Source organism: Balaenoptera musculus, chromosome 10 (assembly GCF_009873245.2).
Source record: "Balaenoptera musculus isolate JJ_BM4_2016_0621 chromosome 10, mBalMus1.pri.v3, whole genome shotgun sequence".
Lineage (NCBI taxonomy): Eukaryota > Metazoa > Chordata > Mammalia > Artiodactyla > Balaenopteridae > Balaenoptera > Balaenoptera musculus.
This window is the reverse complement of record NC_045794.1, coordinates 10468859-10493893: the sequence shown is the minus strand read 5'-3', so window position 1 is coordinate 10493893 and position 25035 is coordinate 10468859. Positions and strand designations below refer to the sequence as shown.

At 44.3% G+C, this 25035-nt stretch overlaps 1 protein-coding gene across 1 annotated transcript; it reads left to right on the top strand.

Moving 5' to 3' along the window:
- Positions 1-24658, top strand: HEBP1 (heme binding protein 1). Its single transcript, XM_036866676.1, has 4 exons — positions 1-160; positions 8754-8892; positions 10650-10830; positions 24058-24658. The coding sequence occupies exons 1-4, from the start codon at positions 83-85 to the stop codon at positions 24233-24235; spliced, it is 576 nt and encodes a 191-aa protein (XP_036722571.1). The 5' UTR covers positions 1-82; the 3' UTR covers positions 24236-24658.
- Positions 24659-25035: the final 377 nt, after the last annotated feature.

The window sequence follows — 25035 nt, the reverse complement described above, 5'->3', positions numbered from 1 at the left end:
GTCCCTCCGGGTAGCCCAGCTGACGCCAGCCGCAACGGCCACACAGCGTGTACCCGCGCATCCAGAGTGCCGCGGCGACACCATGTTGGGCATGATCAAGAACTCGCTGTTTGGGAGCGTAGAGACTTGGCCTTGGCAGATCCTGAGCAAAGGGGACAAGGTAGGCCCACAGGGCTGCCGGGGACCGGAAGGGGGGCCGCGCCCACCGCACCCTGTTCGCGGCTGGAGCGTGGGCAGGTGGGGCAGGAACGTGCCCGGGCTTGTGCGTTCTGGCGTCTGCCGTGGGCACGGCCCTCCGATGCCCAGCGCTTGGACTGGGAAGGAGGGGAGTAGGAGGTCGGGTGCAGCGGGGCAAAGGGCTGTGCTGCGAGGAGGGGAGCCAAAGAGGCAGGATGGGTTTGAGGGGAGAATCCCAGCTTACCGAGATGGACTGCGCCTCTTGAATGCATTCGTCCATTTAAACATTCCAAACTTTATGAATATTTGTTCGCTGAGAGGCCTTCGGTTGCAGGAAAGACTGAAAAAGTGCTTGTCCTTAAGAAACTCCCGAACTGTCCTTGGTGGCGAACTGAATATAAAAGAACAAGATCTGCGCTGCGAAGGAGGTAACTGTTCAAGGCCGGGAGCGCAGGGGAAGGAGCAGTCCGTTCTGCCAGGGGGTGATAGTGGGGCCTGCGCAGAGGAAGTGCCGTCAGCTAGGCCTCAGGGATGTGCAGGAATGCACAGAAACAAGAAGAGCCCGTGCAAAGGCCCAGAGCTGTCAAATGGCTTGTTGGCCTCTGGGAGTTGGACGCCTAGAATACAGGATGAGTGAAGAGGGCATCATTGCACTTTTCCCCCAAACTAACATTAGTGCTCACCCAGGCAAGTTGGACTGCCCCCTGAAAACAAGAAATCTGCCACTAGATGATAATCTCCTTGTGGGCAGGTACTTTGCGCACCTCGCGGCTGTATACTCAGCTCCCTGCCCAGTGCTTCACCTGTAAAAGGACCGTGTTGTCTGGGGGGCCAAAGTCAGGTACCCATTACATTGATCATCACACAAAAGCCCTCAACTAGAGTCTGGACTCTTCAAGCAGCTATAGCCAGAGGCTTGTTACTTCATCTGTCTATATCTGTTTCCTTAGCCGTAGGTAGAATAAGCACTTTAGCCCTGATCAAAGGTGACCTATTCAGGTGCCTACAAGCAGCCAGGCGCATAATGAAAATGAGTGACAAACTATAAGGCAGGGTGCGAACTGAGGCAAGTTGGAGACAGAGAACTCAAGTCCCCATCCGCAAAGGGTAATTCCAGGCAGTTGTCATGCAGTGATGTGAACCAGGGTTGCTGGGTTTTTAAGGAAAACCAGCAATCCAGACTCTTCATGTGAAATCTCTAAAGTTAAAATTTATTCATTCAGCAAATAACTGTTGAGTGGGCCAGGTACTCTTACAGGCAACGGGGATAAAGCAGCGGACAAAACTGGCAAAAATCCCTGTCCTCATGGAACTTCTCTTTTAGTGACTGGTGAACAAGTAAGTCACATATTTCATGTATCAGGTGGTGATGAGTGCTGTGATCAAAAATAAAGCAGGGAAGGGGAGGAGGGCCTAGAGAGTGTTAGGGGTGAGGCTATGGTTTTAAGTAGGACAACTGTGTCAGTTTTAACTGTTACAAATGTTTGTAAACCCTGCGGGTCAGGTAGGCAGGAGGATCTGTCTGTGGTGGGATGTCGCCTGTGTGCATACCAGTCTGTGGACTCGGCCCGATGATCTCTAGGGTCCTCGTTGGCCCTGACACTTGAGGAGTCCACGTGTTACCCACAGCTTGCAGAGAACTTTCCTTTCTGTAGTAGAATTGGGCTCACTTTGTCTTTGGTGTTAACGGTTATTTGCAATGCAGGCGGAGGGTCTGGGCTCCCAGTGGGAGGCACTAGAGGGAAATAGGAGGGCAGGAAGAAGGGAGAGGCCAGTGTATTTCTCCCTCTCCTTCTCCTTCCTATCAGGTCTCTGGAAGCAGGAGCTTCTCTGGGGCTCCAGTTCTTGCTAGCCAGGCCACCGTGGTTCTGGTTCTCACCAAGTGATCCAGGTATCTGAGCTCAGGTAAAAGATCAGCCTCCCTCTACCTCTGTAGGGCACTTACTAACCTCAGGGTTGCTTTACTGTCCCTGTTGGGCATCTCAGCTCTTTTATGATCTGTGAAATCAATTCTCTGAATCAAGGTGCCTCTGTTCAGAACGCTCCAGTCATTTGGTTTTCTGTTAGCCGCTTATAGTACAGTGTCACCTGCCACTGATTTGGTGTCTCCAGGGATAAATGCAGCTCCCTGATAAGCATCTTCCCTCAACATTTGATAAGAATGTGGAGCCATACGGGATATTGTTACCAGGCTGAAGCAAATCATTTAACCTGAATGAACCTCAGTGCCTGCCAACTGTAGAAAGGGTATCAAAATATCCTCCCCATCCACTCCCAGAGTTGCTAGAAATATTAAATTGTTTAAGAAACATGAAAATGATCTGTAAACTAATACACCCTACAAATGTAGTAATATCGTTATGTTGGAACTCACTTCAGCTCCACTCTTACTAGCTTCGTGGTCACGGCCCATTTAACCTCTCTGATGCTAATCGTGAGAGAAAATAATAATCCACGTCTTATAACATTGTTCTGAAATTTAAAGGAGAAAACCAATTATAAATTGTTCAACAAAATACCTAGCACTTGATTGTTAGCTTTCCCTTAGTTTTCCAGGTAATTTGGGTTAAGTTACTTAACCTCTCAACCACTCTGAACCCTGAAATTCCTCAGCTGTAAGATGAGAATGACAATGCCTTATGTGACAATGAATTAAACAGTCGAAGATCCTTGTAATCTTTTTTTAAAAAAAATATACAAATTCAGGGTGTTGTTATTGTGAAGAGAGCCTCTTTCTGAAATGATCTCTCTCTTCCCGGAAAGAGTCTGGGTCAGAAACCGTTGTTCACTTTCCTGGGTGAATGAATATGTTACACAGGGTGCCCCACGTAGCTCAAAGTCAGACTCAACCAGATGTTCAGGGCTGATTCCAGGCACCTGGTGGGGAGGCCCAGGCTGCTGCGGACCTTATCAGGTCCTTCTGCATTGCTTGGGGAGGGAGGAGGACACACAGCTCTCTGTGTGGGGTTGGGTGGGTCTTGTGGCTGCTGAGAGCAGGACTGATATTAGTAATGGACATCTTTATGGGATTTGTTTCCAGCCTGTGCACGTTGATGAGGACCCCACTGCCTGGCTTGGAATCCTTACCCCACCTCTTGCCACTGTATCTTGGGCACGTTACTTAACCTCTTGTTTTCATCCGAAAATGAAGATAAAAACACTTACTTCTTCACAGGGTTGTTTAAAATAATACGTGACACATAGAAAGTACTCAGTTAGGTTGATCATTATTATAATAATTATTGTTGTTTTCTTATAGTGAGAAAGCTGGCTTCCAAAATCAGCATGTATACCAACCACAGCAGGTGGCAAGAGAAAAAAAAACAGCCTTGCAGAGGACCTTGCAAATCTCATAGCAAGAGGCATTCTTGCAACATCTCTGTCTGGGACTTGAACTTGACCAGGGTTCCCACTGAATGTTGAAAACTGCTATTTGTGGCCACTGGCTGAAATCCTCATCTAGTTACTGACGTGGGAGCACAAGCTAGCTGAATGTGGGGTGAGGGAAGGCCATTATTTTGTTACACGTAACAAGGAAATGCACTCAAGATGTTAAATTTGAAGAATCACATGTGCTAACAGTGTTAACTTAGGTGCTTTATTTTCTGCAGAAATAGAACTCTATTTAAATTCAGCTCCCTGGAAAATCAGAATAGTTGGATAATATCCATCTCTCAAAGCTAAATTTTCATAGTGATCCAGTGGTTCAAATGAGAAGTTACAGACATAGATGCTGTGAAAACAGGCAGTACTTGTTGGAGAACCACGTTCAGACAATGTGGCGCAACCTTCCTCCAGGATGGATATATATAGTTAGGCTAGGTTCTCATCTCTCCAGCCAGCTATGGCTACCATATTCCTTTTCATTAGAGTAAAGCCAGGCTTCACTCCACGGCCTCCTTTCCCACAAATCCTTATAGAGGGCCTACTATATATATGTGTAAGACATGGTCTTAGATGCTGGGAGATACAGCGGTACATAATACAGACAGTCCCTGACCCCATGGGGCTTACGATTGCAGTTGGAGATTAAACACACTATTATTCCATCACAATTTCCATTGTAATTATCTTCCATTATAATTCCATTGTAATTATAATTACAATATACTATGTTGTGAAAATACAAGGGCTTATGAAAATATCATGGGGAACCTGTTTTAAACTGGGATCCTCTCTGAGGAAGTGACTTTTTAGGTTGGGACCTGTTGGGTGAGTGGGGATTCATTGGGCAGAGACAGGAAAGGAATCCCCCAGGCAGAGGAAGAGGCAGGTACGGAGGCCCTGAGGCAGGAGTGACCGTGGCATTGAAGGAAATAGCAGAAGGCCAGTGAGGAGGTGCTCGGGGTATGGCCGGCAAAGTAGGAAGAAGCTCAGTGGTGCCTGGGCCATCACAGATAAGTTAAGAACTTGGTGAATGACAGCTTTTAGGCGGGGGATTAATTAACGTGATTAATTTCTATAAAATGCTCTGTGTATGTTCCCTGGGCAACACAGCCTCATTCCCAGCTTTGGTTGCCCCTTATGCTGATGCATCCTAACTGAGCCAGGCCCCTGCTGAGTCCAGACCCATGTGTCTAACTGTACAATGGACGGTTTGCTCATCTGTAACAAGAGACAGATGAACCAATGGATTTGTAAGCGCCCTTCCAGCTCTAGTGTCACCTGTCTTTGAAGTTCATGGGAAGACAGGATCATTCAGGAAGAAGAGGTAGAGTTAAGCTCAGCCTTAAAGGATGGTAGAGTTATCATGGGGGCTGGGCTCCCTGAATCAAACTGGATTCCTTTCTCGGCAGCCGTTCCTTTCTAGCCGTGGACTTTCCTGCCTCGGGGAACAAGCTGAGAACATGCTCACTCAAGACTCAGACACGCCTGCAAAACCCTATATTTAGATCACAAAAGTAGGTTGAACTAATTTGGGGTAGATGAAATGGACTTGCTGTCAGATCACCGTCATTGGACTAGTGGTTCCAAAATCCAACTCCCTGTGAGAGCCTTCAGATCTTCGGAAGTCTGACCCCTGCCAGAGTCTCTGGCCTCCTTTCTTGCCATGCCCTGCTGGACAGTTCTTGCTCCAGTGGCAGTGAACTGCTTATATTTTTCACCGTCATCATAATGTTACTCAGCTCTTTGCTTTTACCCGTAGGGTGCCCGCTACCTGAAATTGCCCTCCCTAAACTATCAGAGCATTTACTACATCATGTAATAATTACGTAGTTCTTCTCACCATCCAACTAGACTTCCCGTATCATATTAATCTCCAAATCTGTAGCACCTGGCAGAGGTTTTCAGTAGATGTTTATTCGATGAATCAATGCATTGGTGACTGAATGTCCAGTTGGATGATCTGTAAGCACCTCAAATTCAGCTTGGCCTACCCAAACTTGTAAACAGACACCCATGTCCCCCAGACTAACCTAGGTGGTTCTCTTCCATGCTCCCACACTGCCCTGGAGCGCCTCTCCCCTTAAACATATCGTCAGATTTATAACCTGTTTTCCTGGCTACTTCTGTTAGACCATGCCTCCTGATGTCAGGGACCATGTCTTTCATCTCTTTAGTTGGTTGAATGAATAAAAGAAGGAAAGAAAACAAAGGAGAGAGCCAGCCAGCTCTTTCTCCCGTGAGAATTGGTCACTGGTTTCTTCATTTGTAAGAGAAGGAGCTGCATTGAATGACTTTTGATGGCCCAGTTCTGAGTGTGACACGAACCTACAAATGTCTGTCAGAAATAACTACCTCAGTAGCTACAGAAAGAGGTTAAAAAAACACCCAATTCATCCCCTGTGGAGCATAGAGCCTTGTGGCAAGCATTAGACCAGAGTTTGGGGATTTGAATTCTGGTTCCAGCTTCACCACTCAGCAGCTGTGTGGTCTTGGGCAACTCAGTGTCTCTGGTTCATTTCCTCTTTGGTAAAATTAGTTTGATTGGGTGAACCTTGAAACCTCTTTCAGGCTGAAATTCTGTGACTCACAGAGTGACATTTCTGGAATTTAAAACATTTTAAGTGGCAAGACTCAGTGGGACCTCAAATGAAGGCTGGGTCTGGTCTCTGCTGTGACAGACGGAGCCAGAAAGAGCAAAATACCCCAAGTTTACGTAACACAATTTGCTACTGAAGGCTCTTTGGAAGTGTCAGACTCACTAAGGGGAGGGCCTCATAGCAGTCCTCGGAATTAGTAGGCACAGCGCCCCAAAGTCAAGGCCAATTTGTGGCCTCTCGATTCTTGGTCTGGTGCAATTTCCCCTGCCCCATGTGGAGGGAAGTATATGAAATTGGCACTCAGGGTTTATGTTCAGATTTCCCTGACCCCTTTCTCACTAGTCTCCTTCAATTTTGCATTGCAAAAACAATAGGTGTTTTTGCATTCTAGGTATAAGATTATAATACTAAGTGTACTTTTTCAGACTGTATAGGCCACTCACAGTCCTACCCTCCTCTAGAGATTCATTATATCCCCTTGGAACTTGAATCTTCAGTCTAAGATGTCGTAGGAAGGCCTGTTTGACCAGCCTGGGGCATCCAGGTCCTCTATCGTGTGTCTATTTTTTATAATCATGAGTAACAGAGGCACCTCCTTAATCAATAAATAAATATCTTTTGAGCATCTAACATGTAAAGCTCTGGGGTATAGTTTCTGTTCACAAAGACCTTCTAGCAGATTTTTCAAACTGTACTGGTGTTCCATTACCAGAGAGTAAAATCAATATAGATCAAGGTTTTTTTTCCTTTCGTGGACTAGACTAAAATTCACTTGAGTAGAGCAGAATAGAAATAAATAGGATAGAAAGAAAAGGCATGTCGCTATAGAGAACAGTATGGAGGTTCCTTTAAAAACTAAAGATAGAGCTACTATGTGATCCTGAAATCCTACTGCTGGGCATATATCCAGAAAAAAACATAATTCGAAAAGATACATGCACCCCAATGTTCACTGCAGCACTATTTACAATAGCCAAGACATGTAAGCAACCTAAATATCCATCGACAGTTGAATGGATAAATAAGGTGTAGTGTATATACACAATGGAACATTACTCAGCCATAAAAAAGAATGAAACAATGCCATGTGCAGCAACGTGAATGGACCTAGAGATTATCATACTAAGTGAAGTAAGTCAGACAAAGATATATATCATATATTGCTTATATGTGGAATCTTTTAAAAAATGAACTTATATACAAAACAGAAATAGATCCACAGGATGGAAAACAAACTTATGATTACCAAAGGGTAAGGTGGGGGAAGGGATAAATTAGGAGTTTGGGATTAACATATACACACTACTATATGTATTAAATAGATAACCAACAAGGACCTACTGTATAGCACAGAAAACTATACCCAATATTTTGTAATAACTTATAAGGGGAAAGAATCTGAAAAAGAATATATATATATATACGTATATATATATATATATATATACGTATATATATATACACACATGTATATATATATATCTGAATCACTTTGCTGTACATCTGAAAGTAACACATTGTAAATCAACTATACTTCAATTTTAAAAAAAAAAAAAGAAAAGACATGTATCATAATGCATCCAGTCCATAAGGGTAAAGTGTTATTTTGTGAAACTTTGCTTCAAACGTGTATGTTCATGATAGGGTGTGGTGTAAAAATGTATTTCTTGTTATGGATTGTGGTTTCTTTTAAAGTTTGAAAGCACTGCCTTACAGCATGTTCAGGAATACAAAACTATTTCATATGAGACATCAAATGGTGAGGAGGAGGAAGAGGGGTGAAAGAGGGCTGTGTGGGTCTATAGGGAAAGGGTAACGACCTTAGGTCAGAGACTCAACACATAGAGGGGATCACTGCCAAGGAGGAAGGGTTTGGGGGGGAGGTGACAGTGCAGCTGGTCATTGAGGGGCATGGGGGGGGTGTGACTTAGTGAGACAGATTGGGAAGAGGAATTGCATCTGGGAGTACAGTGTGAAAAGAACTACTCTGATTCTTCTTGAATTGCAGCCCTTCTGCTAGATTGAGGCTAATCTTGGGGCCATAGAGTTTTGTGGGATTGTTGCTGTATTTCTTTGTTTCCTCCTTCGCAATTTTCTCTTCTCTTTTCCTGGGTCTCCTGTTATTCAAAGGTTGGATCTCTTGGCTTGATCCTTTGATTTTCTTTTCTATTTTCTACTTCTTTGCCTTTTTACTTGACTTTCTAGAATATTTCCTTCAATTTTCTCTTCTAGCCTTTCCACTGAATTTTTCCTGTCTGTTATATTTTTAATTTCCCAGAGCTCTTTGATCTCAGAACAGTCTATTTTTATAGCATTCTGGGTGGTTTGGGTTGTAATATCTTCTATTATTTCTCTGCGAATATTGATTATATGACGTTTTTTCTGCTGTCTCTACATCTGTAAGAAATCTCAGAATCTGTTTGTCATGGCCCTTCATACTCTGGCCTGTCTCTTCCCTGTCACCATAGTTGGGCTCTTTATGGAAAGTTCCTTAGCAGTGTGTGCCTCTGGTAACTGGACTTGCACTGTTTCTAGAGTCATCACAGGTTGCTACTTTATATCTCTTAAGCGCTGCGTATTCTCTGCCTCTAGGGAGAGGTCTCCTATGAGGAGAGGGCCTGTGAAGGTGGGAAGTTTGCCACAGTGGAAGTGACTGATAAGCCTGTGGATGAGGCTCTACGGGAAGCAATGCCCAAAGTCATGAAGTATGTGGGAGGCACCAATGACAAGGGTGAGTATCCCTGAAGGATTGGCTCTGGTCTCATAGGCCAGGGCTGCATAGCCTCACGTCCTCGATGGAAAACACAGGGAGGGACCACAAGGCACCTGTCACTACCTGTTTCAGTGGCACGTGAACTTGCTGTGCTCTGTGGGCAGGGAGGCTCTGGGGAGACCCACTGACTTCATGCCAGCCTCCCCCGACTTTGGGATCCCCGCTCAGTAGCACTGAGTTCATGCTTCTCTCCCAGGTGTGGAGACACAACGCTGTTTGTTTGTTTCTTTGTTTGTTTATTTGTTATTTTTTAACCCTACACTGCTTATCATGTCTTTGGATTGGTGGACTGGGTAAGGTGTGCCCACGAGAAGCCAGGCCACAGAACAAGGCCAGCTTCTGACATGAGACCTCTGCCCCCAGGCTGGAAATCTCCAGAGTCAGCCCCCTGGTAGCTCAGATTGTGTGGGGATACTGAGGGTCAGTGAGTGATGATTATGGAGGGTCCCTGGCTCTGTTCTGGCAAATAAAGAGCCTGAGAATTCTTAGTCTACTCCCCTCTTAAAGTCTTGGCAGTCCATGGGAATTCCCTGGCAGTCCAGTGGTTAGGACTCAGTGCTCTCACTGCCGGGGGCCCAGGTTCGATCCCTGGTCGGGGAACTAAGATCCTACAAGCCGCGTGGCATGGCCTAAAAATAATAAACAAACAAACAAATAAATAAATAAAAAGACTTGGCAGTCTGTGCTGGCTGCCTCCCTGTTTTTAAAATGAGAGGCCTGAAGTTTCAGTGTGCCTATTAGCATGTAAACCGTATCTAAACACGAATTTAACTCTTTAGCTCTCTAATTTGTCCTGCACTTTGGAATCAGTGCAAACCCAAAATGGGTCAGAACACAAGGTGAAAAAAGAGACAACGTGTTGAATTTTTAGGATGTATCTCAAGTTGATAATTGAGAAAGTTAGAAACTAGTATTAACCTTAGTAACATTTACTAGGACCAAAGTAATCAGGCTTTGGACATAAGTTGACCAGTAAGAGGTCAAGAAGAAATCTTTTCCTTCTTAGCACTGTCATAACATTTTCTTTAGAAGAAAATATGTGTAAAAATTATAAACTCATTAAAAATTTTTGAAAATAACAAAACAGCACCCTTAATCCATCTTTTCTAATATAATCATTGTCGTCTTCGAATGTATTTTTTAGGGCTTTTTAATAGCTTTTTAAAATGTAATCATAGTGTTTGTGCAATACATCCTGCTTCTGTCACTTATTTCATAATTATTTTACACTGTAGCTAAATAGTCCTAAGCATAACTATTAATAGCTAAATCGAATTACATCATGTGCCTATAATTTACTTAGACATATTCCTATTTTGAACATTTATATGAATCCCAATTTTTCACCATTATAAATTCTGCTGCAAGGAAAATGCTATTACCTATAGCCCTTTCCATATTTTGGATTATTTCATTAAAATCAACAATTAGATAGGAAGTAATTAGATACTGATATATTTAGAGTCTTAAATATATATTACCAAATAATTTTTTCCAGACGAGTTGAATCACTATGCTCTTACCTCCAATATATACAAATAAGAGGTGTTTTCTCTGTGTCTGATGATATGTTTTAATGCCTGAAATACTTATGATAAATTTCAAGAACAACAAATATTGTCTCAGAAGAAGAATGAGACCAGCAGATGGTCCATGGGCCTGAGCAGGTTCTGTCTCTAACACCCACGTCCCTCTGTGGGGTTCTGTGTTTTCAGGAATCGGGATGGGGATGACAGTTCCTATTTCCTTTGCCGTGTTCCCCAGTGCCGATGGGTCCCTACAGAAGAAATTAAAAGTCTGGTTCCGGATTCCAAATGAGTTTCAAAGCAACCCACCAGCTCCCAGCGATGACAGCATTAAGATCGAAGACAGGGAAGGCATCACTGTCTATTCCACGTAAGGAAACGGTTCTTTAGGCATACACGGGTAGCACGTGAATCATCTGCAGTGAGCATTTGCATTTTTTTTTTCCAGTTTTGAGATGGAATTGACATATAATATTGCATTAGTTTAAAATACAACATAATGCTTTGATATATGTTTATCTTATGAAATGATTACCACCATTTAGTTAACATCCTTCATTAAACAAAGTTACACATTTTTTTCCTGAGATGAGAAATTTTTTTTTTTTTACAAATTTATTTATTTGGCTGCATTAGGTCTTCGTTGCTGCACGCGGGCTTTCTCTAGTTGCGGCGAGCAGGGGCTACTCTTCATTGCGATGTGCGGGCTTCTCATTGCGGTGGCTTCTCTTGTTGCAGAGCATGGGCTCTAGAGCACAGGCTCAGCAGTTGTGGCTCACGGGCTTAGTTGCTCCCCGGCGTGTGGGATCTTCATGGACCAGGGCTCGAACCCGTGTCCCCTGCATTGGCAGGTGGATTCTTAACCACTGCGCTACCAGGGAAGTCCCCATGAGAAATTTTAAGATCCACTCTCTTTGTAACTTTCAAATATACGATACAATGTACAATATTGTTAACTGTGGTCACTGCTGTACATTACATCCCCAGAACTAATTTATCTTATAGTTGGATGTTTCTACCTTTTGACCGCCTTCACCTAGTTCTCCCACCCTCCACCTCCCCACCCTCTGGCAATCACCAATCTGTTCTCTGTATCTGTGAGTTCAGTTGTTTTATTTTAATTCCACATATGAGTGAGATTATACAATATTTCCCTTTCTCTGTCTGACTTATTTCATTTAGCATGATGCCTTCACAGTCCAACCATGTTGTTGCAAATGGCAAGATTTCCTTCTTTTTGTGGCTAAATGATATTCCATTGTATGTATGTACCACATCTTCTTTATCCATTCATCTGTCTATGGACCCTTACGTCATTTCTACACCTTGGTTATGGTAAATAATGCTGCAGTGAACATAGGAGTGCTGATATCTGTTCAAACTAGTGATTTCATTTCCTTCAGGTATATACTCATAAGTGGAATTGCTAGATCATATGGTAGTTCTATTTTTAATTTTGTGAGGAACTTCCATAATGTTTTCCATAGTGGCTGCACCAATATACATTCCCAGCAGCAGTGCATAAGGATTCCGTTTTCTCCTCATCCTTGCCAACACTTGTTACTTCTTGTCTTTTTCATAATAGCCATTGTAACAAGTGTGAGGTGACATCTCACTGTGGCTTTGATTTTCATTTCCCTGCTGATTAGTGATGTTGAGCACATTTTCATGTACCTCTTGGCCATTTGTATATCTTTTTTGGAAAAATGTCTATTCAGATCCTCTGCCCACTTTTTAATCTGATTGTCTGGGTTTTTTTACTCTCAAGTTATATTAGTTTTTTATATATTTTGGATATTAACCCATTACATATATATGATTTGCAAATAATTTCTCCCATTTAATATGTTGCCTTTTTATTTTGTGGATGGTTTCCTTTTTCTGTGCAGATGGTTTTTAGCTTGATGTAGTCCCACTTGTTTATTTTTGCTTCTGTTGCCTGTGTTTTCAGAGTCAAATACAAAAAAAATCATTGCCAAGATGGATGTCAGGGAGGTTACCCTCTATGGTTTCTTCTAGGGATTTTACAGTTTCAGGTCTTATGTTCAAGTCTTTCATCCATTTTGAGTTGACTTTTGTGTATGGTGTAAGATAGTAGTCCAGTTTCAATCTTTTGCATGTGGCTGTCCAGTTTTCCCAGCATCATCTGTTGAAGAGACTGTCCTTTCCCTATGGTACATTCTTGGCTTCTTTGTTGTAAATGAGTTGACCGTGTATGCCTGGGTTTATTTCTGGACTTTCTGTTCTGTTCCATGGATCTTTGTATCTGTTTTTATGCCAATACCATACTGTTTTGATTATGATAGCTTTGTAATATAGTTTGAAATCAGGAAATGTGATGCCGTCAGCTTTGTTCTTCTTTCTCCAGATTTCTTTGGCTATTCAGGGTCTTTTGTGGTTCCATACAAATTTTAACATTGTTTTTCTATTTCTGTAAAAAATTCCATTGAAATTTTAATAAGGATTGCATTAAATCTGTAGATTGCTTTGGGTAATATGAACATTTGAACAATATTAATTCTTCTAATCCATGAGCATGGAATATCTTTCCATTTATTTGTGTCTTCTCCAGATTTTCCATTAATGTCTTAATAGTTTTCAGTGTGAAGATCTTTCACCTCCTTGGTTAAATTTATTTGTAGGTATTGTGTTCTTTCTGATGCAATTGTAAATGGGATTATTTCTTAATTTCTCTTTCTAAATTCATATTATTGATGAATTAAGAAATACTGAATACTGACTTTCTTCTTGAATTTCTTCAGCCTACAGCACACAAACATTTGCATTGTATCTAAGTAAACGCCTTTGCCAGTTGCCAAACTGATTTGGATATAGAGAATATCCCCTCAGCTTAAGCTGAACACCTACATTAGCCACAGCAGGGTTCTGGGAGATTCAGAGAATATCTAAGTCAATCTGTAGTTGGTCATGAATATCTGGGGAGCATAAAGGGCTAGAGATACTTCGTTTTTACCCCACACTCCCCTTGAATGCCAGAAGGGCAGGGAGCGTTTGCCAGAGCCGGACTGCTACCGCCTTAGTTATTCATGGTCTGTGGGCCTTTCAGCAGAGCACATGTGCCTCCTATTATTCTAGTCCTGTTTCCAGGGCTTTACTTGGGGTCCAGTTCCCTTGACTTTAGAGAATAACAGGTGCAAGTGGTTGCATGATTTTATTCTTTAGGCCTCAACCTCCCTTCAGAAGCCAGGTCTCTTCTAGATAATCAGTGACTCCCCAGTTGTTAAAATCCTCCTGTGTGACAGGAGCCTCCACCTCTTCTGCTCCAGCCCTCATTCAGACTTTCCAGCCTTCACTGCAGAGGCTGCAGAGAAAGCAAACTCTATTTAAAGAATACCTAGACTATCTTTTCCCAGGGCTGGGACTAGGGTGAGGAAGCAGGCGCACCTGTTGTGCAAAATTTAAGGAGACACTGTCTCACAGTTGTCCAAGTGTATGTAGGGTTGGCCCTGAGAGTGAGCACCTCCTTAAATCTTGAGCCCCAGGTGTCTCAGCTGTCTCATCCTAGTTCCCACTCTGTCCTCTCCTAGTTCCCACTCTGTCCTCTCCATCCTCTTTCCTGCGTCTTGGGAGGCAGCCTGGTGTAATATGATGAACAAGTATATTTTAGTTTGAATCCTGGATGATGCTTGGGAAGTTACTCAGCCTCTGTAAGACTTTGTTTTCCCATCTTGTAAGTGCTGATAATATAATCTACCTCATAGTATTATTGTTAGAGACTACCTTTCAGTATTCACTGAGATGCTATTTATAAACTGCTTAATGTTTATGACCTGTAGTAGGTTTCAGTAATTATTCTTTCTCTTTGCCCCTTCTTATTTCATAAGAAATGAGGTTGACATGATTAAGTCAGGTCACATAAGACTTCAAGCAGAACGGACTAGTTTCTAATCATTTTTTTTTCCAAACCCAGGATAATAACTTGGTCCAATTTTTTTCTTTTGCCTTTAACTTTTTAGTAGGGAAATCTTCAAACTTATAGAAAGATAGAATAAGAAAATGAAACCCTACGTACCCATCACTCATCTTTAATGATAATTAACTCAAGGCCAATTTTGTGTCATGTGTATCCTCACAACTTCAACCTGGTCCCGACCCTAAATTATTTTTAGGCAAATTCCAGGCATTACATTGTTTCATTCATAAATATTTCATTGTGACTACTGAAGACTTTTTAAAAATACAAAAATAATATCTTATTATTCCTAAAATTTTAACAATTCATTACTGTTATAATAATTTTAAATATCCAGTGTTCAGTTTTCTCCTACTAGCTCATAATTTGTTCCTACAGTTTGTTTGAATCTGGGTCCAAATAAGATGCATCCATTGCAATTGGTTGGTACATCTTTTAAGCTTTTATTGATCTGTTGATTTTCTCACCACCACACGTTTTCATTTTTCCTTGCCGTTTATGGATCATTTATCCTAGTGTTTCCCACAGTCTGAATTTTGCTGGTTTCCTTACTGTGGCATTTTAACATGTTTCTCTGCCCCTGTATTGCCTGAAATTCGTAGTCAGAACTAGAGGCATAATCAGATTCAAGTTTGAGTTTTGGGCAAGGTTATTTCAAAGATGGTGTTGTGTACCTCCATCAGGGGCTCATGATGTTTGCTTGCCTCTGTTTTTGTGATATTAGTGACCTTAGATCACCATTTCCCAGATGCCATGTTTCCTTAGAGGTTGTTAAATGATAATATTCTCTATTTTTCCTTCTTCATTTATTAGCCGGAGTACTTTGGTAAAGAGAAACTTCCCTTCATCTACTATTTGGTTTCCCTGAGATAGAGTTGTAGAAAAAAGGCCAGGTACCTTCTCTTTAGCTTGATGCCTTCTCTTTATCAGTTTTCAGAATAATGATTTCATTTCTTAACATCCTCCAAAGGGGAGGCAGTGTTGATCTCTGGTTTTTGAGTACCGATATAAACATATGAATTCAAACATAATTGATGTGTTTCAGTTCTTTGCAGTTATTATTCTCACAGAGCTCAAACTGTCCCATCTTTGGCCAGTGGGAACCTCTTCAAGTTGGTTTCTTGGTCCTTTTGACATGACCCTGGTAATCTTCAGTAACTTCCTTGGTTTCTGGTAGGACAGGATATTTCAAGCACATCTTGACATTTCTTGCTCTAGAGCTGGAATTAGCCATTTCTCCAACGAACCCTGGTTCCTTATGGTGGGAAAGGGAATCTCTTTAAAAGGTGCTATTCAAGCCAGGTCTGTCGAAGTTTCCTTTACTGCAACCTAAACAGAGAGGAAAGTGACAAAGACGGCATCTAGCCTGGCTCAATGAATTTTTTTTAACCTGTTAGCATCGGATCCTAAGTTAGCATCTGTTCATTCCTCAAGTAGCCACTAGGTGTCACTGCACAGTCAAGTGTGCGTTTAATAGTACCTCTCTGTGGAAGGCAGAGTTGATGACATAATAGAAGGCACAAGTACTGTTTCAAATACATAGTGCATCCTTCCTTAACTCACTCTTCCTTTTTTATGACCTTGTGAAGGGATGTCCATTGATTAGCAGTATGTATGACAAATACTGTTTAAATGAATAGAAGGCTATGAAAAATTAACGTGATTAGAGTTTTTTCAGTATTCACAAGAGGCAATGGAGTTGTCCTTCACACTTCGATGAGTGGCCTCATTCCAGACCACTGTCCTCCCTCTGTGTTCTATAAAGGCCACTTAGGTTAGAGCTCAGCCTCCTCAGTGCAATTCAACAGAGACCAACAGCAGGAGAGGTTCGATGGTGTTAATAAGACTTTCATGATCTTAATGAGATGTCTGGGTATAAAGGAAAGAGTTGGAAACAAGGAGCTCCTTGTCAGGGTGACCTGTGCTCCAAGCCCAGCTCTACCGCTTAATGGCCAGAGGACCTTTGGCTTCTCACCGAGCCTCTCTGTGACTCAGTGTCTTCATCCGTGAGGTGGGGGTAAGAGTAGCGCCCCATGGGCTCGTTGTGAGGATGAAATATAATATCCACAAGTGCCTGCATGTTGCTGGACGTTAGGGAAACACTCAGTGAATGCCAGCCTGTTCTCTTCCTGACTTCACCGCCCTCTGAGAATTAGGTCACGTTTTACTAGAATTAACAAAAAAGTCAAGCTACTACCGATACACTGGAGTTCAAACCTGAACTCCGATAATTATGAGTTTTTTAACTTTGGGTTTCTGAGCTTCAGGTTTCTCATTTATAAAATAGAACGTAGGACGCAGTGTCGGGAGGGTCCAGTGAGGGTGTGCATGTGACAGCACTTTGTCGGCCCTGAGGCAACACCTCTAGGGCTGCCCATGTTGCTTCTCTCTCTGAATGACCAGGCCCCAACTGAGGCCACCAGCAGCTTGGGAAGTTCGGCCTAGAGGAAGAGGAGTTTGGAAGAAAGGGTCCAACTGCTAAGCCTCTAGGGTGTTCCCATATTACTGCCTAGGAGAGCTACAGACCAGTGTAGGCCAAGCTCCTAGAGGGTTCCAGCGTTCATCTGTATCACAGGAGGTTTGGGCCACGGGTGGCACGATACAGCCTTCCCTACTTGGCCTGCTCAACACCCAAGCGCTCTCGTGTCAACTTCCAGGGGCCTCACCTGACCGTCCTATCGAAAATAGCTCCCCTTCCTTTTCTACCCCCTTACTCAGCTTTAGTTCTCTTCACATCACCTACTGTCACCTGCTTTATATACCTATTAGTTCATTTATTTACTGTCCTCTCCCTCACTAGAATGTTCTTGCGGGCAGGGCCTTTGGCTGGTTTCTAAGTGCTCAGTTAAAAGTTGGTGAATAAGGGGAACTCCCTGACGATCCAGTGGTTGGGATTCTGCGCTTTCACTGCCAAGGGCGTGGGTTCAATCCCTCGTCTGGGAACTAAGATTCCACAAGCCACGCGGCCAAAAAAAGTAAAAATAAAATAAAACAAAACAAAAAGGGGGATTTGAGGGCTCTTTAAAAAAATTTTTTTAATTAAAAACAGAAAAGCTGGTGAATAAGTAAATGAATGAAAGTCTTGGACCTTGCCTCCTTCTCTCCTCCTTCGAGAGCTCGGCCCCTCCTGATAGCTTCAGCTGTCACCCTTCCATCAGTAACTCTCCTACCTGACCTCCATCCAGCTCCCTTAAACGTCTTACTATTCCTCAGACTCAATGTGAAGACAAAGGCGAGGCCATTTACACATTCATTCATTCAGTCAAAAAAATCACATCTTCATCATTCACTTACTCTGTGCCAGGAAGCGTTTTAGGTGCTGAAAATATAGCAGGGAACGAGCAAAGCGTCTGCCCCTTGAGGTGGGAGAAACATTGTAGTGGGGAAAACAGACAAAAAGCAAATGTCTCGAGATATTTCAGGACAGTGTCGTTCCAGAGATAAGAAGTGGTACCTGAACTGAAATTACAGGGAAGCCTATTTCTACTCAAAAATAAATACATTCGGGACTTCCCTGGCAGTCCAGTGGTTAAGACTCCACACTTCCCACGCAGGGGGCTCAGGTTTGATCCCTGGTCGGGGAACTAAGATCCCACATGCCACGCGGCACAACCAAAACAAAAAATAGAATAAAATAAATAAATAAATACATGTATACATACATTCCGGCATAATCTGTCTCAGAGTAAAATGGACAGGTGATGAGACGCTGAAGCCCTTGCCCTGGAGGAATTCAAATACCATCTGAACACATGTGCGACAATTATGCACGCAACGTTTGTCCCAAGTGGCAAGTTTGGTTGCGTTTGACAAATGTTTATTGGGTACCTCTGCTATTTAAGCCCCGTCGCCTCTGAGCGCCCCGCCAGTGATAAGATTCTGTATCTAAAACCTAATCCATCACCATTCACTCCCCCCACAGCTGCTCAGTTGTCCCTTTAGTCTAGTATTTGGAAGGGGCTTCAGTCACTATTTCCAGGTGGATGAACCCAGATCAACATGGCTGGTGCTGCCGCCTTTTATCCCAAGCTCTCTGGGCAGCATCGCCGTGTAAACCTCCTCGGGTGGATCCCAAATCAGCATGTCCGATTGGAACTCACATTCCTTCCCACCTCTGACCCCTAGAGGCCCCCTCCATCCTACCCATCCCGTTCACATCCACCCTGACTCCTTCATCTTCCACATCAGTGTTGGCCGAGTCCTAATCACCTCCTGGCTGTGCCTTCCCCTCCAAACGCACGGCCACGGTCTTCATCACCTCTTGCCTGAACCGTTGCTGAGGCCTCCTCAGTGTTTCTTGTCCCTCCACCTCTGCCTCTTCTGAGATGTCCTTTTGTCACCGCCAGCCCTAAAGCACAGGACCGATCGATCGCACTACTTCCCCCTGCTGTTTGGCTCTGGCTGTGGGCCCCTCCTGACTCTGCCCGAGGCACATCCGAGGTTTGGGACCAAGCCCAAGAGAGTAATAAAATAAGAAGGGGGATGGGTGGGCTTTGGGTTGGGTCCCCAGGTGTTTGGCCAGGCAGTGAAGCCTAGTAAAATGCCTTGTTGTGGCGTGTACTGTCCTCCACAACACAGCCCCACTCCGGGGGTCCGCCTAGCCTCAGAGCATGCCACCCACACCTCCCAAGCCCCGCCTCAAACACGCACACATACAATATCCACTCCCAGACCTTCACTCACTCACCCAGCTCCTCTCAGCCCTTCCCCAACCTCTGCTCATTGGAAGCTCTGTGAGGGCAGGAATTTCTGTCATGTTGTTCACTGCCGGCATCAGAAGAGATGCTCAAGAGATAGCAGCTTGATATCACGTCCGTAGCACCCTCCCCTTCATGTTCTAAGTCAGAGCCAACCCTTCCCTGTTCCCTGCCCCCAGAGCGCTCCGTGTGTACCTCCGTTCTGGTGTTTTCTCCTGCCCTGCCTAATCTGTATGTGTGTCTCTGTCCTGACCACTGCAGTTAGACCTCGCCGGGGTAGAAAGTCTTCCCCATCGTCTTTGCGGCTCTGTGCTCTCGAGCGTGTGTTTCCTGCTTGAGCGATGCTCAACTCGATAAGCCTGGTTCAATCTGATTGAATGAAATGCCATACGGTGTTAAGCTTCTTTCCTGTTGATGTGGAATTATCAGCTCTTCGTCTTGTGCTTCTCCTGCTTAGCACAGGGCTATGTGCATGGCAGACTCTCTACAAATCTGTGCTGACCTGTTGATTGTGAAAGTTCCAGGCCACGTCGGGTGGTCAGGCTCAGAGGCATTCCATTTCTCCTCTTCCTCACTGCAGGCCTGCCCCAGGCACTCCCTGAAAGGTAACACGTTCTGATTTTTCGGACCTTGGACCAAAGTCTCCGTCTGTTATCCCGCCTCAATGAAGCCTGCGTGATCCCCCGCCACCCCAACTCTTCCAGACCTTTTTAGGCAGTTCCTTTTGTATTTCTGGAATCCAGGGCATGTGTGTCCTTCCTCGGTTCCCATGGTAACCAAATTCTTGGGAATACTGAGCTCCCACTACAGAGCCCTGGTGGTGAGCAGCTTTGAAGAGGGAGACTTAGACACTTGTTAACAGGCTTGCAGAAATGGTGTATAGACTTCCTGTTTCTTTCCTCTGAGAAGCTCAAAGCGCTTTACAAGCATTCCTTAACTCACACTCAGATGTGCCTGTGGACTTGGAGAGCTGGGGGTGCAGCGTGGAAGCTGAGCCCGGGGAACAAGGCAGCCAGAGCTGGGCCTCCTTCACGTCCTAGGGCTCTGCGCCTGGGAGGGTTTGGTTTTCTGGTTTGTTCGTGCGGTTCTGTGATGGGGGTTCGAGTCAGTTGGCTAGACTGGCACACGTGGATCTGTTCCGCAGCTCATCCAGCTTTGCTCTTTTCCCAGTAGAATGCTTCCTTGATGAAGCAATAGGGAAATTTTCATCCTCGTTATGAGCATCTTAGTCAGCCTGGGAAAGACTATAAAAGTCAAGGGTTTTTTTTTTTTTTTCTGGTAATGAATTTAAGAATCCCTGAATGATGATGACATTCTCCGCATCACTCTCTGCCAGGTCTCCTTGGACTCAGGTGGGTCCTTCTCAGTGGCCTTTGTTGAGCCTTCGTCCTCCTCCCAGCACCGGGGGACCAGGATTTCTGAGAACAGCCTGCTGCCTTTCTGTATGCTCACCACCTGGGCCTCATCCCCCTCTTCGCTGTGACCATAGCCAGCACCTACTCACGGGGGACGCCCAAGTTTCTGTCGCTAGACCCGTCTCTTTCCCCGGTCGTATCTCTGACTCCAGTTCCTACCCAAGTCTAGGGAGATTTCACAGTGCCCAGCACACGCTTAGGGGCTCAATAATTGTTGCACGAATTCGTTTCATCGAGGCACCTTCGTAGAAATATGCCCCAAACCAGATGACAAACCCACCCACCCCTCCTCTCCAAAGGGACTCTTCAGCCCCGAATCCCTCTTCTGGGTGGCGGTGTCAGTTTCCATTCAGAGACTTAACTGGAAGCCCTGGAGAATCCTTGACTCCCTCCAACCCACCCCCGCCCTGGCCTCTCCCCACCCCAGGCTCACCTCCCACATTTGCCTTTGTCCAGGCCTTCCTCATCTCTCCGTCAGCTGTTCCTGGCCTCCCGTGACTCCCTTCCCCTCATTTTCCCACCCCCCCCACCCCAGAGGGGTCTCTCCAAAATACAGTCTGATCACGGCAGTCCCTTAACTTTAAAACCCCTTCCTGAGTCCATCTTTGCATCTAAGGTCAGGCTCAGAGTCCTTAGCGTGACCTTCAAGGCCCTTTCCAACATGGCCTCAGTCCCTCCACTTTGTTTATTTGAATTCCCACCACTGTGCCCTTAGTAGGTGCTTCAGATTTTATTCTATGAGTGAGTGATGATGGAGGCCAACAGACTTAAGTGCCCTCATCTTTACGTCTATCAGCCTGAAGACAGCAACTTCTGTCATTTATCCCAGACTGTTCATTTAGCCAAGAGGTCTAATATGTGTGTTAGGTGCTCAGAATACACCAGTGGACAAAGAGTGACAAAGATCCCTGCCCTCATGGGGCCTGTATTCTACCAGGGGCCTCAGACCGTAAACAATGAATAACTTATATAGTATGTTAGAATAAATTATATAGTATGTTAGAAGGTGAGACGTTCTGAAGAAAGAAAAGGATAGGAAAGGACGGAGGGAGGAAAGAAGGAAGGAAGGGAGGGAGGGAGGAAGGAAGGAAGGGAGGGAGGGAGGAAGGAAAGAAGGGAGGGGAAAGGAAGAATGGGGAAGGGGAGTGGGGTTACAAGATTGAAAGCATTTTGAGAGGAGGCCTCACTGAGAAGTTGAGGTTGTTAACTGAGCCAGTTCTTCGTCATTAAGCTCTCTCGCTCGGTTCAGGATCTTACTTTACATCACCATTATGTCTCTCGCCTCGGGCGTCAGGGAACTGAACGACTGTTCTGAGCAAGCTGCAAAGTAACCGCAGTAGCTACTGTTTGCTGTGCGTTTCCCACGTGACGGGCAGGAGACTGAGGAGTTTGCGTGGTTTTCCCTTTCTTAATCTTTACCACAGCCTTCTGAAATTGACGCCCTCACTCCTACTGAACAGATGACGGACCTGAAGGTTAGAGAAATGCAAGCATTTGCCCAAGACCATGAGCTTAGACGGTGGCAGAGGTAGGATGTGAGCACACAACTAGCCATTTTGCCTCTCAGCTGATGAATGAAGATATTTGAGGACCACTCCTTTGGATGTTTGTAGAACCCAGTAGCTTAAAGAGCCGACATCATCGATTTGCACAGAAAACAGCTTAGTATCACAGCGTGAGAGGGGGCTGCAGAGGTATTTAACACCTGACCACCCCACCCCCATCCAGCATCTGATTCGTTTCAGACAGGTGGTCCTCAATCTATAGCCATTCTTCGAAAATAAGCCCAGTGTCTTACAGGCTTTTATTGTCAGAACAGTCCTTCCTTAATATTCATCCTCTGCCTCCTAATCCAGTTTTATCTCATTTGAGCCTCCATGAAGCTAGAACTCACCTTTCTCCATCTGCCTTATAATCTTCCTTCAATAAACTTGAAGGACCAAGCCTCCTGTCTCCCAAATTGGTCTCAGCCCTGTCCATGTTCTGTAGCTGTTGTCTAGACATTAGAATAACCAACTCCTTAGAGATGAAATCCTGGGTGTTTTCAAAACAGTAACCCTGTAATCAATGTGCTGAATGCTTAGCGAGTATGACTAACCGCTTATAAAAGAGCAAAGCGTGAGTCAGAGAACCCCACCCAAAATAATGCATTTGGCCGAATCTTGGCTTGGTGCAGATTCGGACCTTTGAGTCATAAAGCTCGTTAGAAATGGGGATGTGCTTGACGCTAGTAAAGATTTTAATGCAGCCCCAGATTTAGAGTGGTATATTTAGGGTAGGTCACAGGATGAATTTTGGAGAGAAGGCAGGTGACGTAAGGAGAGAATAATAGTTGTGAAAAGACAAACTTTATTGCTTCTCTGTCTCCACCTTCTGCCATCAAGAGAAAAGCCTGATTTAGGAAAAATCATCTTTACTTTCTAGAAAAAGAAGGCTTTCCTGATTTGATCAGAAGAAAGGATTTATTAGAAGTGATTTCTTTATTTGGGGCATGCTTAAAGCTTGCCTCGGGGCCCTGCCTTTGGTAGCTCTGTTTTTTTTGTTTGTTTGTTTGTTTTTTAACATCTTTATTGGATTATAATTGCTTTACAATGGTGTGTTAGTTTCTGCTGTATAACAAAGTGAATCAGCTATACATATACATATATCTCCATGTCTCCTCCCTCTTGAGTCTCCCTCCCACCCTCCCTATCCCACCCCTCTAGGTGGTCACAAGGTAGCTCTGTTTTTTAACAAAGCTGCTACTTGTCCTTAGAACTGCTCTGCAGTGGGAGAAACATGAGCTCCAGCTCCACCCTAACTCCCTTGGTTCTCCTCCCCGACAGCTGGCGACAGAGAGGCAGGGAAGAGAGGCGACTGGGGCAGCAGAGAGAGCTAGAGAAAAGGGTAAAGCCATGGCTTTGGGAAAAGTCAGCCTCCCATCTCTTCAGGAAATTTCAGAAAGGGAGGGGAAGCTCGCCTTTAGTACCGACTACAGTACTGGTTCCAGACTGGTTCCAGGACCCTCACAGATACCAAAATCCAAGAGTCCCTTATCTAAAGTGGTATAGTATTTGCATATAATCTACATATGTCTTTCCATCTACTTTAAATCATCTCTAGATTACTTATAATACCTATTACTGTAAATGTTATGTAAATAGTTGATGGCACATGGCAAATTTAAAGTTTTGCTTTTTGGAACTTTCTGGAATGTTTTTTTTCCCCCCAAATATTTTCAATCTGCAGTTGGTTGAATCTGCGGGTACAGACCCCCCCGATGCAGAGGGCCGAATGTACTGTGTTTCAGGCCCTGCATTAGAGTTTTTTACATCCGTGATTGTAGTTAATGCTCATAACCGATTGGAAGAAAAAGGAAACATATCCCAGTTTTACAAACGAGGCTCACGCTCAGTGAGATTCAGTCCACCCCTGTAGGAAGGGGCAGATCTGAAATCTTAACAACTAGAGCACGCTTGTCGTAATAAGAGTAGTGAGTGACTCTTTTGAAATCCCCCCCTCTCTCAGAGACCCTGTCCTTTCTGAACCAGTGACTTGCTCTGTGTCCTCAGGCAGTTTGGCGGTTATGCCAGGGCAACTGACTACGTAGCTCGTGCCGCCCAGCTGCGCACCACCCTGGAGGGTACAGCCACCTGCCGGAGTGACTTCTACTTCTGCACTGGGTATGACCCTCCCATGAAGCCCTACGGACGCCGCAACGAGGTCTGGCTGGTGAAGAGCAATGAATAACTGGCTGAACCAGAGCTCCCCGGATGCTTGCGTCTGTGCCCACTTCCTCCAGGAGGAAATGAAGTTCCCTGTGCAGCTCCAGCAGGGCCGACTTTCCTTCAGAGCCAATCAGTCACTGCCAATTTCCTGAAATAAGCACGTTCCAGATCCTGAGGCTCTTGTTCTCGTGGAGGGAAATAAGGCACCCACGATACACATGCGTCCTTCTAAATGACTTAGAAAATTCCGTGGTAGACCAGAAAAACCCAGCAGCATTTTCCCAGCTCTCTGGATCCCTAAAAACTGATTTTTAAAAATTATTGAAACCGTATTTTTGTTATTGAGGAAGAAGTGTGATTTACATGTGCTCTTTCATCTCTGATTCTTATAAGAGCTTTCTTTAAAAAGAAACTGGAAATAAAGATCTTTGACTTAAACAGCTGAGACGAATCCGAAGTGTAGTTATTTTCCAAGATTCCACAGGTGTATAGATACTACTGATGGTGTTTACTGTTGCAGGAATCCTGTGTTTACAGTTCCAAAGCCCTTCAGAATAGAAGCCCAAAGATCCCAGGGAAGGAGAACATGCACCACATGCTTGATTGTCTCTAAACCACAGACATTTACCGTGACTGTGTCACAGTGATTCCATGCTCTGAAGTTGAGGAAACTGTTTGCAGCTGTGGGCCACAGAGGGTTCCAGGGACCACAAAGATAGACCAAGAAGAAAAATCACTACCCCAGATGCATAACCGTGGAGACAGGAAGACCTGCCCAGAGGGTTTATGCAGGATGGTGAGATGAGGTTAGAAAAGCTGGGG